At 38.2% G+C, this 19069-nt stretch overlaps 1 protein-coding gene across 3 annotated transcripts in view; it reads left to right on the top strand.

Moving 5' to 3' along the window:
• The window catches only part of LOC126418656 (tubulin gamma-1 chain), a 66151-nt gene that overhangs the window by 39286 nt on the left and 7796 nt on the right, over nt 1-19069 (top strand). For all 3 annotated transcript variants that reach the window (XM_050085534.1, XM_050085535.1, XM_050085536.1), the window contains 2 exons: nt 7929-8060; nt 10479-10661. In XM_050085534.1, the coding sequence (XP_049941491.1) occupies nt 7929-8060; nt 10479-10661 (315 nt within the window). The remainder of the gene's footprint in view (nt 1-7928; nt 8061-10478; nt 10662-19069) is intronic.

Raw genomic sequence — 19069 nt, 5'->3', positions numbered from 1 at the left:
TATTTGCAGGATTAAAAATTTTAGGGAACATTGTACTTCAGAATCTTAAACATTAATTTGTTCTAGAAAAAGGGGGGGGGGTCAACGAAACTAACTCTACCATAGAAATCAGTAGAAGAATTTAGAAAACATAGCCAGTAAAGTGGTGTCCAAAAATAATTTGCAAATTTATTTATTCCATGAAAGATATCGAAACAGGTACAAATACCCCACTTTGCTACATTTGAAACTGTTAATGTAAACCTGAAGACTCACATGATATTAGTTGTGGACACACACCTATCATGGTGTCAGACTGCTGGAACTGTGTAATTCTGCACTTGTACGATCTGTGTATTCGGCAGTAATCCATCTGTAAAAAAGTTTGAAATTCAGGAAATTTAAATACATGAGTAACCAAGTTTTTCCACAACTGACATAAAATAAATACTGTTATTTGGTTATAGAAAATGTCACTGCAGCTCTTTAGAAATATTCAGTTTTGGATGGTGCAGGCACCAAGGTTAACAACACAAGACGCTCAGCAAAGGATTCGAGAAAATAACAAGTCAGCGATCAGCATGGCATGTAGCAACAACATGCATTGTAGCCAAAGTGTTGATTCTGTGTGTTATAATTTGAATCATCAATAATTTGAATGTAATGACTCTGAAATAACCTTGGAGTTTCGGAGTTAACAAATGCTGTCGTGCAAATTCTCTTCAGAGTTCTAATGAGTTTTTTCATTGAATATATACTTACTCATTGTGCACGAGTTGATTATATGAACTTAGTATTTCAGGAAGTTTCTAGAATTTATGGCATTCAAGAAATAAATACCGTTAAACGTTATTTATACATTTTTCTGACTTTAACGTTTTTTGTGCCCCGGCGAAATATCCACAGTGTGCACAAGTTATGATGCAGTGCTTCAGAGTGGGTTGCCGGGAAGTGGATTGGTAAGGACAACATTAGACTATAACAAAATTTGATAGTGTAATAAGGAAATAGGACAACATTAGACTATAACAAAATTTGATAGTGTAATAAGGAAATTTGTCAAAGTTGGGCATTGGTCAAATTTTCTTTGATCAAATCCAGCACCTAGCCTTAGATTTGATCAAAGGAAGCATTCATCTTATGTTTACTGCATGGAGAAAGCAACTGCTTGGAGCACTAGCATTGCTGCAGCTGTCTGTTACACAGTGTTATCAGTATGACTTCCAAATTGACATGGTGCGTCGCATATATAACGAAATTGATAGAAATATTTGAGACCGATGAAGCACTGTGTAGCTTAAGACATCCCTAATACAAAAACAGAATAGAAAGTGAGAGCTATATATATATAAAAAAAAAAAGTTGAAGATGCTATTAGCCATGAAGTATGGCCAGGATATACCCCCAAGAATATAAAGGAGAAAATTTATAGCTTCTGAAGAAATAAAAATTTTTCATGACTGCAGTATGTATTAAATTTATTTGCCTTCACATATTCCTCCTTCAGTGCTTCAAATGTTTCTGGTATTATTTTCGTCAATGTGCACTGCAGCATTAGAAAGCCATACCAATACTGCAAACCAGAGTAGCTAGAAATGACAGTATTACGATAAGTCTGTCTTTTATGGATGTAGTATTTGTGAGGAATGTGTTCAGATTCATAACATGAGGAGCCCTTTTCTTGAGCACATATTGAAATGTACTCTCGTCCATTCCCAAAGGGATTTTAATGCGACTTTGTGTCCTTGACTTGCAGCTATCTTAGCAAATTTTGTTTTATGTTTCACATCTCGCCGTAAAGTTCACGGCTCCACCCAAGCATGTTTCCTTTTCTTCTGCTTCTCTTGCAAATGCAATTGCAGTGCACGTGACTGCAGACCAGGTATAATTTTACTTACAACATCGGTGGCGTAGTGTGTTGATGTTGGCAACAACCATTCGTTGCTGGGAATTCATTTCACCATGAAGTAAATAATTAAATCTGTTCTTGCTCTGTGGTTGACAGATTCTTGTATGTACCCTTGTCCGCCCAGTAAATTAGTTATACTTGTAAAATAAACATTTCATAACAAAACATTTGCATTATATGAAGATGGTGTTGCCAACATCAGCTCACTACACCGCTGTTGCCGTAAGTAAAATTGAACTGCAGAGAATAGTATTAAGTCATTGTCGACCATTACGAAGGAACTTTGGTGAAATATTTGATAACAGTGTAATACCCAGTGGCGGCCGCTGGGGCATTCCATTGGTGGTGCCAAAAAAGCTTTGTTGGTAGCATCGAACGTATTGCAGAATTTATATCAAACAAAAATATAGAGAAATGGAAATAAACACTTTTTAAATAGTGCCCTTCTTATGATAGCAAGTGTTTGTATGAGAGAGAGAGAGAGAGAGAGAGAGAGAGAGAGAGAGAGAGAGAGAGAGAGAAGTTGCTTTAGCTATCTTTTTCGCATGGCTGCATGAGATTTAAAAAATAACACTAACTCCAAACACTCTCTCTTGCATACACAAATACACATATCAACAGCACAATTCTTCACTCTTAACAGGGTATATTCTGTCACTTTAACATGGCAGTCGTAAGCAGGGGGTGTTTTGATGTATACTTGTTAAGGTACCAGTGGATATTGGGCCTGAACTACCACATAACGACACCACCCACCTCAGCTAACAATTGCGCTCTAGCTGTTACCAAATGATTTGTGTGTTCCGCTTTGCTTTGAGTTGTGCTTGCTGGTTGTTTCCTTTTCTTATACCGAAATGAGTGCAGGGAGCAATTTTGCTTTGTCACAGGGTTAGAATATGATTCTCACAACATCAGATGGAATCTGTGATCTATATGTACATTATTACATTGGTTCTGCCTACCCAGGAGCACAGAACACGGATGTAGGTTGCCAGCCTTGCGAGAGGGAGGTGCAGCTTGTCCCCCCACTCCGCTCTTCTCCCCTCGACAGCCAGAACTCCTCGTTAGTTTATGTTCATGCCGAGTACCAGAAAAGTGTCCACTACAGCATGGGTGCCTGTACGAGAAATAATAGAGCCTGTATAAATTATTCAAACTTATAATCTAGATTTTGCGAAGCAAATTTAATCAAATTACCAAAATTTAAAACTAAAAGCATTGTACTCGCCAACAGCAGAAACTTCAATGACTTTGGGAAGACAGCTTCAAACTAATTAGTAGGAATGGTACAGTAAATAGGTTCATCGCTCCTCCTTGTTGGCAATAAATGTCATCTCAGATTGAAATGTTCAATTTTACACACGAATGACTTTTCACAGGATAGTATCCCTAAGGCACTCATTCTTCTTTCATGGTGTTCTGTAGGAACCTTTTAATTTTCTTGAGTATTGATAAGCACCACTTAGCTTCTGATGTCGAGATAGGCATCTTGATTAGCAGTTTCAAAACATTGTCTCGTCATCGAATGTGTCACAAAGTTCATCCTCTAGAATCAGCGAAAGAAATGCAACTGATCTCAGCTCAGGCCTAGCTTTCTTTTTTCCAGAAATGTATGTGTCTTTAATTTCAATGTACACTCTTGGAAATGGAAAAAAGAACACATTGACACCGGTGTCAGACCCACCATACTTGCTCCGGACACTGCGAGAGGGCTGTACAAGCAATGATCACACGCACGGCACAGCGGACACACCAGGAACCGCGGTGTTGGCCGTCGAATGGCGCTAGCTGCGCAGCATTTGTGCACCGCCGCCGTCAGTGTCAGCCAATTTGCCGTGGCATACGGAGCTCCATCGCAGTCTTTAACACTGGTAGCATGCCGCGACAGCGTGGACGTGAACCGTATGTGCAGTTGACGGACTTTGAGCGAGGGCGGATAGTGGGCATGCGGGAGGCCGGGTGGACGTACCGCCGAATTGCTCAACACGTGGGGCGTGAGGTCTCCACAGTACGTCGATGTTGTCGCCAGTGGTCGGCGGAAGGTGCACGTGCCCGTCGACCTGGGACCGGACCGCAGCGACGCACGGATGCACGCCAAGACCGTAGGATCCTACGCAGTGCCGTAGGGGACCGCACCGCCACTTCCCAGCAAATTAGGGACACTGTTGCTCCTGGGGTATCGGCGAGGACCATTCGCAACCGTCTCCATGAAGCTGGGCTACGGTCCCGCACACCGTTAGGCCGTCTTCCGCTCACGCCCCAACATCGTGCAGCCCGCCTCCAGTGGTGTCGCGCCAGGCGTGAATGGAGGGACGAATGGAGACGTGTCGTCTTCAGCGATGAGAGTCGCTTCTGCCTTGGTGCCAATGATGGTCGTATGCGTGTTTGGCGCCGTGCAGGTGAGCGCCACAATCAGGACTGCATACGACCGAGGCACACAGGGCCAACACCCGGCATCATGGTGTGGGGAGCGATCTCCTACACTGGCCGTACACCACTGGTGATCGTCGAGGGGACACTGAATAGTGCACGGTACATCCAAACCGTCATCGAACCCATCGTTCTACCATTCCTAGACCGGCAAGGGAACTTGCTGTTCCAACAGGACAATGCACGTCCGCATGTATCCCGTGCCACCCAACGTGCTCTAGAAGGTGTAAGTCAACCACCCTGGCCTGCAAGATCTCCGGATCTGTCCCCCATTGAGCATGTTTGGGACTGGATGAAGCATCGTCTCACGCGGTCTGCACGTCCAGCACGAACGCTGGTCCAACTGAGGCGCCAGGTGGAAATGGCATGGCAAGCCGTTCCACAGGACTACATCCAGCATCTCTACGATCGTCTCCATGGGAGAATAGCAGCCTGCATTGCTGCGAAAGGTGGATATACACTGTACTAGTGCCGACATTGTGCATGCTCTGTTGGCTGTGTCTATGTGCCTGTGGTTCTGTCGGTGTGATCATGTGATGTATCTGACCCCAGGAATGTGTCAATAAAGTTTCCCCTTCCTGGGACAATGAATTCATGGTGTTCTTATTTCAATTTCCAGGAGTGTATTTATAAAGGAAAATCTAGGCTGTATTTGTCAAACTGATTTACATCAAATAAGTTGGCTGCAATGGTGTCCAGTGAACTGAAAACTTAATTTTATTTCAGAAAGGATGGCATCGCACACTTGCAAAGTATCTCTTTTTTTTATGCCCATCAAGAATCCGTGGATTCTTGGCAAGCATCATTTCATCATTTTTGAAACTAATCTTGTTAAGGATGGAGCCAATGGCATCTCTGATGTTTTACATTACCGCTTCAGTATTCTGGTGTCTTACGTTGCTGTGGTCAGTTCGGTTACCTTCTTCTGAACCTGATTAAAAAATACATCTGCATGATGCATTATCTTATAGAAAAATTGTAGGCAGAAAAGACTTCATTGTCTTGCAGTCTTTTTTTGTATGAACCAGCTTTTTCAATAGTAGGAGATAGTTTTATACTCACTTGATTCAGTGCCTTCATAACAGTAATACAATTTTTCTCTGTTTCTTAAAACATCTTTTACTACTCGCGAATGGTAATTCTATCTGTCACACAAATGGGACAAGCTTTTTTGAATAATGCCATGCAAAACTTTTGATCTCTGTGGTGAGTTATAAAAGAAAATAATTATCTGAAAGGCATGCATAAAAGACACGAGCTTTGTGATTAACAGAGTCTGCCGTAGACATAAAGTTGAACTGATGCACATAACAATGGATGTAGTCTGCATTTGGTTATTTATCTTTAATTTCTGAACCCCATTTGACTAGCCACTCATAATATTTTCACCATTGTAACTCTGAGCTATTAGTTATGCTCGATCGTTGCCAATTAATGGTTCAATTTCTTTCAGAATACTCTCAGCTATAGAATGAGCATGCTGACTTTCTGGATTAACAAAGTTCCAAAATCTTTCAACAGTTGTTCCCTCAACAACATAATGCAAAACAATAACCAATTGAAATTCATAAGACACAGCTGTGCTTTCATCCGCAATTATTGCAACATAATCGTCACATTTTATTTCTTTACGAACTTCATCACAGTGTGCTTGCAACGTGCATTGCAGTAGTTCGTTCTGAACAGTCTTAGAAATGTCTTTGAACACTGATGCTTGAATGAGAGAAACTTGAAGGTGTTAATGCAGTTCCGCACTGAACTGAATTACCTCACAAAAAACCACCTTATTTTGAGAGGCATCAGATTCAGCGTGGCCCCTGATAGCCAGTTCCAAAGGACCACAGAACCGAATATATGTATATTCTTTTCTACACATTTGTTGTGGCTGTCAGTTGTTTGTCTATAGTGTGAATCTGATTTCTGCTGAATGTTGGTTTTCTCTAGAAATGAAAGACTAAGCACATTATTCATGTGTTGCTTTGACATTTCATGAACTTTCATTTTAGACCATATAAGCCCAATATCAGTTATTCTGGTCTTAACACCAATTAATATCTCCTCACTGCACTAGAGCTCCGACACGACTGCGAACCGGTTCTATTGTTAGCTCAGATCCCCCACCACGTGACGTACAGGTGGAGACCGCCCTGCGAGCGACTGGGGCACCGCGCGGCGGCCAGTCTCATTACTTATCTACCACACCCTGTATATGGTCAATTACCTGGCCTTGCAATAACTACAATGTGTTTGTACAGAACTATAATACACAAACGTAACGAGTATAAACAGAAATACTACACCTTTGTTTGGAAAAGAAATGCTCAACCGGTGGTGAATTATTTATTTATTTATTTCCCCCCCCACCCCCCACCCCCCACCCCCCCCTCCCCCCTCTCTGTAGCAGTAGCCCAGCTGTTGTGAAATATACCAATATTGAAATAATGGCTCTTAGTTTCAAAATCTAAGGGCATAATTATATTCAAATTACATATATCTATTTATAATGATATTTAAGTGCATCATTTCTGTATTTGAATTTATTAAGCATTAATTAGCATTTAGGAATGCATTAGCATTAACTAGCATAAAGATTGTAAAACTGGATTACAAGAAGTCTGTGTCCCGATGTATTCTAACATGCTCGCTAGATGGCAGATTGTGCTTTTACAGGTCCTACACTTTACTGCTCTCTGGCGGAAAGAGCGTGAAGCTTCGAGCCATACTAGCTGTGGCACTACCTCCCATTATAAGAAGTGTGCAGAAACAAACAGCTGAGCCTTTCACACAGCCCTTATGAGGGCAGATGATGCCAATGTGCATTTGGCTCCAAGCTTCAGAAAACTACTGCAAGAGCGTGCGCGGTAAAACATTCCTCTTCAAATCAGAAAATACATACTCCAAAACAATGTTTTATGTGCAGTTCGCATAAATTTCTCTTTTATACAAGTGGTGCCATGGCACAGTGGCACTACCTCAGAAGTCGCCCCTGGTAATAACCGGGGTTTACATTTTTCTTTATACCTTTGTTAAGTATGGTACCTAGTAAGCCTATGTAACGTTTGGAGAATGTAACTTTTTATTTACTGGATTTTTCAATTGTATTTACCAATTAATTTGATAGTATGGTGCTATTTTTCATATATACGTTTTTCACACTTATGCCTCCCCCCCCCCCCCCCCCCCCCCCCCTCCCGCCCCGCCCTCTCCCACCTGTAATCCGTTGAAAAAGTATAAATGAAGTTTTACTGTATGTTGGTGCTTGTTGTAATTGCATGGAAACTTAAATATATATGCAGTCGGTGTGACTGTATCAATATTCTGATTGTGAAAACAGGATTAAAATATAGAGCAATGACCTAGTTGTAGTCCCTTTTTCAATGCATCCTGTGGTAATATTTTAACACCGACCCTCCATGTTTGTAAGGAGTAGCTGCTGACAAAGATTTGGTGGCAGGAAGGCACACGTTATTTGAAATCGGCAGCTGCTCTGAAACGTGTGTGTGTGTGTGTGTGTGTGTGTGTGTGTGTGTGTGTAATAATTTCCATTGTAAAATCATTGAAATAAAGTATCCTAGTATTTTAATAATAATGAGTCATCAATTGGTTTTAGGCAGCATCTGTTAGGAAAACTACTGTATTAGATGTTATGAGGCGTCTTCTTCAACCAAAAAACATGATGGTATCAACTGTCCATGACCGTACTTCAGCACATTGCTACATCTCTATACTGAATATCATACAGGTTGGTATTTGGCTGCTGTGGCTCCTTGTTTATTAATGTAATTTTTTACATAATGTGTCTAATTGTTTAACTTTGGGAAGTACTTTGTTCTTTTCAAAATTAACAGTGGGACTCCACATTGTCAAAGAGTTCCATGAAGGTTGATTTTGATATATTTACATGTGTTACATCCAGAGGAAAAACTGATATGTAAGGAAGAACAACAACTTATATGTAGAAAAACAGATACACACACAAAAAAGGTACAGATAACTTTAGTTGTACCTTCAAACTTTTATTTATTTCAAAGTACACATACAGAGGCATCATTTCCCCTCATGCTGAAGTCTGACTGGGCAGAGAGGACAGGGGGACTGCATTCGCATGCAGGCGCTTTTAACATGTGTTGCAGGTAACGTAATTGCATTCCAAAAGAAGTTTTTTGACACAGTCAAATGACTTTAGGTGAAAAGAGATTAACTATTTAAATAAAAATCAGTTTGTAATATACAATGGAAAATCCAAGGTGCAATAATGACGATATAACGAGGAGGGGACATTGCTACTCACCATATAATTGAGATGTTGAGCCACAGACAGGCACAACGCAAAGACTGCTTAACAGTGAGCTTTTGACCAAAAGGCCTTCTTCTAAAGTACACACACACATTCATGCAAGTACAACTCACAAACACATGACCAATGTCTCTGTCTGCTGAGGCTGGGTTGCAAGCAACTGCCCATGTTGGGAGAAACAATCTGAGTGATGGGAGTAAGGAGGAGGCTTGGGCAGGGAGATGCATAGCAGTCGGGGTGGGGTACAGTAAATTACTGCTTGTGGGAGCATACTGAGATGTGGTGGGGACAGGGTAGGGCAGGGGAGAGGAGGGGGGAGGGGGGGGGGGTTAAGGATGTGGCAAAGGAGAGAAATAAAGAGACTGTGGGTGCTTTTGTAGAATATAAGGCTGTGTAGGGGATAGGTGGGTGGACAGTTACAAAGGTTTAAGTCAGGGGGGTTACGGGAATGTAGGATGTATTGCAGGTAGAGTTTCCACCTGCACAATACCATGGTCTCCTTCTTACCCCATCAACCAGATTGATTGTCTATCATGCACAGTTTCTCGCACTCCGGCCTTGCTGGCCAGAGACAATGGTTGTTATTTAGCAGTCTTTTTGCTATACCTGCCTGTGACTCAGCATTGCCACTATGCGGTAAGTAGCAATCTGTTCTTTTTATAGTGTCAATTTGTAATAGACCTCATTTTTAAATGGGGAATAAAAACTGTATAATTTCTTATAGTCCAATACAAATTCCTAACTTCATACATATAGTCCTGAAAAAGTGTGACTGTGGATTTTTTTATAGATGTGGAAAATACTTGTAAGATATATGACAAAAGATTGGGGCACATGAAATGGATAATAGTAAGGAGGTGAATTATTCATTCATAAATAATGGAAATGCCGTGTGGCTAGGGCCTCCCGTCAGGCAGACCATTCACCTGGTGCAAGTCTTTAGAGTTGTCGCCACTTCGGCGACTTGTGTGTCGATGGGGATGAAATGATCATGAAAGACACACAACACCCAGTCATCACGAGATCATTTATGTATTGCATGTACCCCATGTTTTCATTTCAAATCGTACAAATATTTTGAAAACTACTGAAAAGTCATAAGCACAAATTTTCAGGATTACCTGTATGGAGTGAGGAGAAATTGTTTTCTACCTCTTAGTCTGATTTAAAAAGATGGTGTATTAAAGCTTACTTGGTGTGTGTTAATGTTATTATTGCCCGTATGGGTACTTGTTGCTTGTGAAATTAGTAGTGGCCAGTTTTTCTGTCTCTCTTTTATTTCAATAGATATTTTAAAATAGAACGTGAATATAAATAATAGAAGGCACGAAGTTAACAACTCGGTGTATAGTTACGGCATTGAGTCATCTGTAGGCAAGACTTTAGAAAGTTCATTGGTTTACCTTCCATTAGGAAAGTGGGTGCACTCAGCGATTGTTATGTGATTTATAAATTATTGCACAAATCCAGATTTCATCTAGTGCCTAGCCGCTATCAATGCACTATTTTCTAATGTTGATGCATGTGATATTCGTGTTGTTCGGGCGTCAGTCACAGTTCTTTGAATACTACATTCGAAAGTTGCTTACCTTGTGGATGGAAGCTTTCATTTATCATATTTGCCATGTGATTGCCTTGTGTCCTTTGTTCTTGGTTATTGTCCTGACCTGACCTGTAGAACGATTCATTCAAAAGATCTATCCTCTCAGTTGTTGATAGACACAAAAACTGCTGTACTCCTTCAGTTATTTCTATTCCACCAAGAACATTCTTTCCATATTTATGAATGTATTGTTAAACATGTACCGAATCTTCTTTCCAGTAGTTATTTTCATAGCAATTGAAAAGTATAATTATTTTCAGGGAGAAGTAGATCCAACCCAAGTACATAAGTCACTACAACGTATCAGAGAGCGAAAGTTGGCAAATTTCATTCCATGGGGCCCTGCGAGTATACAGGTCGCTCTTTCCAGGAAGTCTCCTTATATTCAAAGTGCACATCGTGTGTCTGGTCTCATGTTAGCCAACCACACAAATATTTCATCAGTAAGTATGTTGTTGTTTCTTCACTAGTTGAAATGTGAGTAAGGTAAAAGTTTTAGTTATTGCATGCTTTGTTACGTAGCTCAGATGCATTACTTCTTTCATTTTTAAGTTCTTCTTCTTCTTCTGCTTCTTCTTCTTCAGTGTGGGAACTGTTGCAAGTTATTTAAAAACGTTTGTTGTTGCATCCCTTTGTTTAACTTATTCATGGCACCTACCCCATTTTGTAGTAATGGTTAACGTGGTCAAATGCTGGAAGCCAAAAGTGAACATCAGTAGTATATGAACAGTGACTGAGCAAGCCACACAGCACAATAATACTGTAGAGTGTTTGAAATTACTACTTTGCTTCCGTTACACAGAAAATGAGCTATAATTTGATTGCAGTAGGGACAGTCATGCCACTGGGCCCCTAAATTTGCAAAAAGTAGAACAATAAATCGCATAAAAATATCTCTCTCTCTCTCTCTCTCTCTCTCTCTCTCTCTCTCTCTCTCTCTCTCTCTCTCTCAAAAATATTGTTCAACAATAGTTGATTAACCATAACTTTATTATTGACAACTAAATTTGCAAAAAGTAGAACAATAAATCGCATAAAAATATCTCTCTCTCTCTCTCTCTCTCTCTCTCTCTCTCAAAAATATTGTTCAACAATAGTTGATTAACCATAACTTTATTATTGACAACTTGGTTATTAATATTACTGTATTAACCTTAATGGAGCAACCTATAAAGCAGCTCTGTACATTGTCAGTCAGGCAAATAGGACAAGAAAATCAAATGTTCTTTTACATATTATTAATCTGTGATAGTATAATTGTAATGCCCTAGAAACTTAACATGATATGCTGATGCAACATGGAGTACATAATGCGCCTTTTTCTCGTATTTGTAAATTATGTGTTGTGCTGTCAGTGGGTTAGACATATTTCTTATTTTAAACTTTCAGTTTTAATAACTAGGTGCAAAACTTAGACAAAATCTTCATTTGCATGCCATTGTGAAGAATCTGTTATAAGCAACTTCAAATCAAATCTGGTAATACTTCCATTTGTGTAATTTAACAGATTCTTAGTTGAATCCTTATTATATTTTGGTCTGATTGTTCTGCCTCATGGCTCAATGTGTTGACCATCTTCAATTTGGAGGATTAATTAGGATGAAAGATGAGAGGATAAGAAACAGTTTCTGTAAACAATTTTCCAGTTCTTATGAACCAACTTAAGAGAATTCTCCCAGTTTTTATAAAGCTTTGAAAGAATAATGAAATCCAAATATGGGGTTTTAGCTCTGGTACAGCCACGAACCCATGTTCTGAAATTCAGTGATGAGGTGAATACTAATTGCAGTCTTCTTATGTTCATCACAAGATTTTCAAGCAATAAATAGTTTTCACTATCCACCTTGCATGGCAGGGATGTACTCCATAAAATGGTGCTCTGATAAGTGATCAGCTAATTCCAAAACTTCAGTATAATCTTCTCTTGGGTTCTGTTCTCTCAAAGCATCTTAAACAAAAGTGAATTGATCAAAATGTTCCCTGACCTTTCTGTGCTGAATGTCAGAGTGGAGTTACCATTGATTGCAGAACAAGTGTTTTGAAACCTGAAATGTATAACTGAGATTTTTGGGGAAAATTTAAGTGTAATCGAAGGTATGGGCAGATGGGAAAGGGTAATTTCATGCGAAGTCACCCAGTGGCTGTTGCCCTTATGTCACAGATTTTTCTGAAAATTTTGTGTAAGAATGTACGTAATGAGTTAGGATTAAAATCTTTTATCTGGAATTTTTTGACCAGAATTTTAATTAGGAGACCATTTTAAAATGTGGGCCCCTTCTACCAACTGGTGTTGAGAAACGAAGTGCCTCGTAAGTTTGTAACCACTATAACTTTTTTATTTATGAATCAATTTTATTCAATTTGGTGTCATTGAAAAGTAAAAGACTAGAACTATAATATACAAATTATTAAAGTGCTGTGTCTAAGCAACAAATGTTTGAAAATTTGTAATTAATGCAATTTCTCACCATTTTTTATTATTTATTTATTTATTTTTTTGCAAACGTCAGGATTTTTTCCAGAAGAATCACAAGTTTCACCATCTGAATTTTTGTTTCAAATAATTCCTACTGCCATACTTTTCAACATAAAAAAAAATCAGAAGGGTGTTTGTCCTCTATTGTTAGAACTTATACTTTTTCAATAATGCCCGAATAATTAATTGCTTGAGATAGCTAATGAACAATACATGAAACAACAATGAAGAATTCAGTCTAACAGCAACTCACATGCAACACAGGCTGTGTGTGTTATGATTTTGTGTGTTTGCGCACTTTATATATCTGAAGGACTTTTTTGTCTTGATTTTGTGCTTCTTACATAAGCAGCCATTCTGTCTGGTAAGTTAGTTGAAAGTACAGTTAAATCCCTCAATATGATAACGTTTGGGTAGCCCCTCAATATGAGATAGTGAAAAGGAACCATTGAAATTAAAAAGGGAAAGAAGTCATGTAATCCATGCATAGTTGCGCAGTAATGTATAACCAGGGGGACTTAATTTAACTTCCATAAGTGCAATGGGTTGCATTTTTTCAACGTATTACAGTGCCCTCTGATGTATAATTTTTATGAAGCGATGCTAGACCACCCAATGATGTTATAATCTGCAAACAGTTGTTGCAGTATATGCTTTGTTTAACTGTGGCTTGTTATCAGATGTTTTAGTGAATTCAAATATTATAATGAGTGAAAAAAGATCGTGTATTTTATTTAATGTTGTTTTCTTCATGTGTTTTTTTTTATAAATCAATTATCATTAGAAATAACAATATATTCATATATATATATTATTATTATTTATTAATAATAAATAAACTTGTTTCATACAAAATTGTATTATGATCGATGATAATTCATTTAAAAATACATTAAATTAAAATTTAGTCACATTTATAACTCCATTTTGAAGGGTTTTTATAATTAGTTATTACTCTTTAAATTATTATTTATTCACTATATGATATCATCAATTTAATTATAAATTTAAAAATCGAGATTTGTATATTAATTTATTTATTAAATGTAATTTATATACTTGAAATATATATTACCTTCAAACCAATCATTAATCCATTCAGTTTTAACAATATATAACCAAGTAATAAATAAATAATTATTAATTATTTTTGTCATTGATTTTGTTATTGACAGTTGAAAGTTAAGTTTTAGGTATTTCATTTTAAAGGCCGTTAAGACATTCAATACTACATTTTTAAGGTTATAAGTGTTTTACATATTTTCACAGAATTTAAACAAAAAATATTTTCTTTATTTATGTAAAATTTATTACTTATATACGATAATTCAAATAAAATAAATAAAACATGGGTTTTAGAATATCATATTGAAGGGTTTTACATATTGAGGGGTTTGACTGTAATACAAAGTTGTTCCATAATGTGAATATTGGAGATCACTTAATAAAGTGGTCATTAACTCTTTCTCATTTCCACTTATAGATTCTTCATAGTGCATTCTTGACTAATTGGGGAACAAGAAAAAGTTTCAAACCATCCAGTTCTTTTCTGCAACATATACAGTTGATTAAAAATCACAATGGAAAACAAATGTTCTTTAGGTTTTGTGTCAGCAGTTGTGTGTCAGACGAAAAGTAGTAGCAATGAAGAGCTTGATTTAATAAGTATGTCAAGCCTGAATCAAGCTGATATTGAATTATTGTAGCTAAGAAGCACCTGTGAAAATATTGAGAGTGTTTGTTCTTCTCACAAAAGGCGCTATTTGGGAACATTTGAAGACAGACAAAAAATTTGCTGTGACCCTTTTAAGAAGCATGGTGAAAAGACTGCTAAGAAATCTTTGAAACCTATTTCTTTAACCATGACAAGGAAATATAATACCCTTGGACTTATCCTAGGTACCAAGCTGTGCACAACATGCCGTAAGGACATTTTGTCTCCTATGGGGGTAACCTTCCAGGGATGGATGATTGTGAAGTTGAAGATCAAGAATATTCACCAGATCCCTCTACAGCTCTTCAAAAAGTTAATGGAAGTTGTGAATTACTTGAAAATATCACCATTTAAGATTACCAAGAGAGCACAAGACAGGTGTCCAGAATACATTCGACCCAAGTCTCGTTGCTTAGCTTTAAAATTCCAGCAAACAGCATCAGATGTACTGCATGTTCCAGTGAAAAATGTGTCTGAAGAAATTGGCAGTGCTGAATGTGCAGACTGAAATATTTTTATGCAAAAAATTAAAGAGGAATTCGGCAGAAGTTCTGTTAAAGAAAAGCTACAAATACTTACCTTAGCACCAGCTTCATGGAGTAAAGGAAAATCCAAATGTTTTTTAACACTACCGAATACATGGTAAAGAAATTGAGGGTATTGCTAAAAGAAGATGGTATTTTGTCGAAAGGGAGTTATAAAGTGGGAAACAGAATAGGTAAGGATGTGGAAAAACGTGTCCAGAATTGTTACTGTGAAGATGATATAATTCGCATTTCTGCTAATAAGAAAAGACTGTCTGTCCCTTCAGAAAATGGCAAAAGAGTGTATAAGACAAAGACTAATTTTACATAATCTGAAAGATGTATACTGAGCTTTCAGAGAAAAGTTCCCCGAAGATAAAATTGGTTTTACTAAATTTTGTGAACTTAGGCCGAAAAGAGTGTGTTACTGTAAACAGTAGTGGAATGCATAACATATGTGTATACATGTATCACCAAATCGTAAAACTGTTAATGCATGCTACATATGTGAAAGAATCGTACACTGAACTTCTACAGAAACTTGTGTGCAATCTGGAAAACAAGGAGTGCATGCTGCCTCGCTATTCTTGGTGTCCTGACGAATATGAACTGCGCAGTTTTTTAATGGAGCTGGAGTTCATACAAGATTGTGAAAATGTTGTATTCAGACAATGGACGCAAACTGATCGACCTACACTGGAGACATTAATGAAGACGACCAATGAATTTGTTGAGTATCTCATGCACAAACTTCAAAACTTAACACATCATTATATATCAAAATCTGTCACCACTTCAGATCAAGCAAAGAAACCCTCCCCGATACTACATGCGTCATTATAGTGGATTTTGCAGAGAACTATACCTGTTTGCTTCAGGATGCTGCACAAGAATTTCACTGGCGGAACATTCAAGTCATCCTTCATCCTTTTGTGGTGTACTTTAAAACAGATCAGTGCATTAAGTCAATGTCATTGTGTTGTGTAAGTGACTGTTTGCAGCATGATACAAACACATTCTATGTTTTCCAGAAAACTGCTCTCATATACTGGAACAATTACCACACATCCAGCATGTTATGTATTTCAGTGATGACAGTTTGCACAATATAAAACTTTAAGAACTTTTTAAATTTGTGCTATCACAAGCAAGATCATGGAGTAACTGCAGAATGGAGTTTTTTTGGCTCTGTCGTGGCAAAAATGCATGTGATGGAGTTGGTGGTACTATTAAACGTTTACCAACAAGAGCAAGTTTACAGCTTCCATATGACAGTCACGTTTTAAGTCCAAAAGCTCTGCTTACATTTGCCAAAACTCATGTTCCAGGAATAGAAACCTTTTATGTTGCAACAGAGGAGATAACAAAGATCACAAACTTGTTACAAAAACGATATGAGACTTTTTACACTTCCTGGGACGAGAGAATCATTTTTTCAAACCACTGAATGAAAACAAGTTGCTGATAAAGCGTGTTTCATCATCTGAAAAAATTCTAGAGTTAAGTGAAGAAGATGCAAAAGTCAAGTTCATGAGTCCAAGTGGCCCTTCCTCAAGTTATTCATGGCCACTTCACGCTGATGTTTGCTGGATACCTTATAAAAACATTTTAATTACTTTGCCTGCTCCATGGTGAAGCTTGTGATTTTGTCAAAAAAATTCATGAATTTAAAAAAAAAAAATTTTTTTTTGTTTGAAAAATGACTTTAATTACAGATTTGCACATATCTATATGTACAGTTGCAGCATATTTATAGTTTAGTGATGTAGTTGGTCCCTTTTATCTTTTTAATGACACCAAATTGAATAAAATTGATTTATAAATAAGGGAGTTACGGTAGTTAAAAACTTTCAACCTACCTTTCGTACTGACGTCAGATGGAGAAAATGATAGACATTTCAAAATGGCCCCCTGACTACAGTTTTGATCTAAAAAATCTGAAAAAAATATTTTGTCACTTTCTATTTATGTACTTTCTTACACCAAATTTTCACCAATATCATGTTTAAAAGAATAGTTGACCATGTACACAGTAGAACAGTTCATAATGGGAGAGAAACCTCCATGGTATACAGTCACTGTAAAGAAAAAGATTACTGCATAATAGGTGTAAAATGAAGTTTATGGCTATAGATAGAAAGATACTGAATGCAACACATTTGGCTATCAAGAGAACAATGTGTGATGCATTCAGTGACTTCTGTAACAGAAAATTGTCAAGTGATGTTTCACAAAACCCATAGAACTTGTCATATATAAAGATTGTTATTGGCACCTAGTTAGGGTCCAGTCCCTAGTGAATGAGACAGGAACTGAAATTGAGGATAGCAAAGCAAAAGCGGAAATGCTGAACTCCTTTACATAGGGCCACCCAGGAGAATTGTCATAATTTAATCTATGTACCAGTGAAAAGATGAATGAAATGAGTATTAGTGTCAGTGGTGTTGAGAAATAGCTGAAATAGTTAAAACTGAACAAAGCTTCAGGGCCTGATGGAATTCCTGTCAATTTCTATACTAACTGAATTAGCCCCTCCTCTGACTATAATGTACCGTAGACCCCTCAAACAAAAACCCATGTTCAGTTCTTGGAAAACAGTGTAACTCACATCTATCTACAAAAAGGATAGTAGAAGTGAACTAGTATCCATGACATCAATTTGTTGTAAAATCTTGGAACAATACTGAGCTCAAACATAATGAGGTATCTTTAACAGAATGACCACCTAAATCCAAACCAGCATGGACTGTGAAAATATTGATCGTGTCAAACCGAACTCGCACTTTTTTCACAGCTTTGGATCATGGCAGTCAGGTAGATGGAGTGTGTTATATCCACGGATTAACACACATTTGCGAATAAAAAAGTTTTTATTAGGTGGAGCAAGGCCACCGCTTAATTTCACAAAAAGATGAACTTCCTTCGAAAACAAAAAGCTTCTTCTGCCAAAATTTTATAACAAGCCAAAGAATTATGCCACCTTATTGAATTGAAATGTTGGCAACTGAACTGAATTTACGTTCCTTTGTCGGGTTTTCTCTCGATGCTTTCTGGCGGGTGCCGAGGATGTAGACGGGTGCAGAGTGCGGGGTTGTTGGCCGGCGTAGCGAAGACGTGGCACCTGGACGTTCTGGCTGCGTTGAAGTCTCTTCCAGGTGGCAGTCCGCGGCGGGTCGAAGGACACCTGCTTTCCTTTCTTTCGGCTATTTAACACGACGGCTCCAGTCTTCCTCCGCTGATTCCGGAGTGAAAAGTGGCGGTCGTTGGTGATCCCTGATTGGCGGATGGTGATATCATGGTGTGACCATCCGTGCCAGAAAAAAAGAGGCTCGTGCGTGTGCATAGTTCGCGGCTGATTGAATGTTTGGCGGGAACGCCTCTAGTGCCGGCTGGCAGAATGTGCTGGTACTAAGTTGGAGGCGCCACTTAACTCTGCCGCGGTAGCCAACCGTTGCATTTGTGTGGCTGTGCACGCCACGGCAGAGTATTTCTTGATTTCTGACTCGGTACCACACCTATGTTTGTCAAAAGTACAATCATATGGGCCTATGAAGTAAAATTTGTAACTAGATAGAGAACCTTTGGTACGGAGGTTGCAGCATGTTATCTTGGATGGAGAGTCGTCGTCAGGTGTAGAAGTAAGTTCAGGTGCACACCCCAGGGAAGATTTTTGGGACTCTCAGTGTTCATGTTGTATATTAATGAACTCACAGACAATATTAATAGTAACCTCAAGACTTCTTTCAGACAATGCAGTTATCTGTAATGAAGTACTGTGTGAAAGAAGCAGCATAAATATTGTCAGACCTTGATAAGATTTCAAAATGGTGCAAACATTGGCAACTTGCTTTAAATGTTCAGAATTGTGAAACTGTGCTCTTCATAAAAATACGTAGTTTTAAATACCTGGGTGTAACACTCTGTAGAGATAAGAAATGGATTGATCACATAGGCTCAGTCATGGATAAAGCAGGTGCTAGATTTTGGGGTGTGTGCAATTAGTCTAAAGGAGATTGCATACAAATCACTTGTGCAACAAATTCTAGAATATTCCTCAAGTATGTCGGATCTCTACCAAATAGGACTAACAGGGGATAGTGTACAGAAAAGGGCAGCACAAACTATCACAAGTTTGTT

The sequence above is a fragment of the Schistocerca serialis genome, chromosome 9 (genome assembly GCF_023864345.2).
Source record: "Schistocerca serialis cubense isolate TAMUIC-IGC-003099 chromosome 9, iqSchSeri2.2, whole genome shotgun sequence".
Classification (NCBI taxonomy): Eukaryota; Metazoa; Arthropoda; class Insecta; order Orthoptera; family Acrididae; genus Schistocerca; species Schistocerca serialis.
Note: the sequence above shows the minus strand (reverse complement) of the source record. Positions and strands in the feature narration are given on the sequence as shown.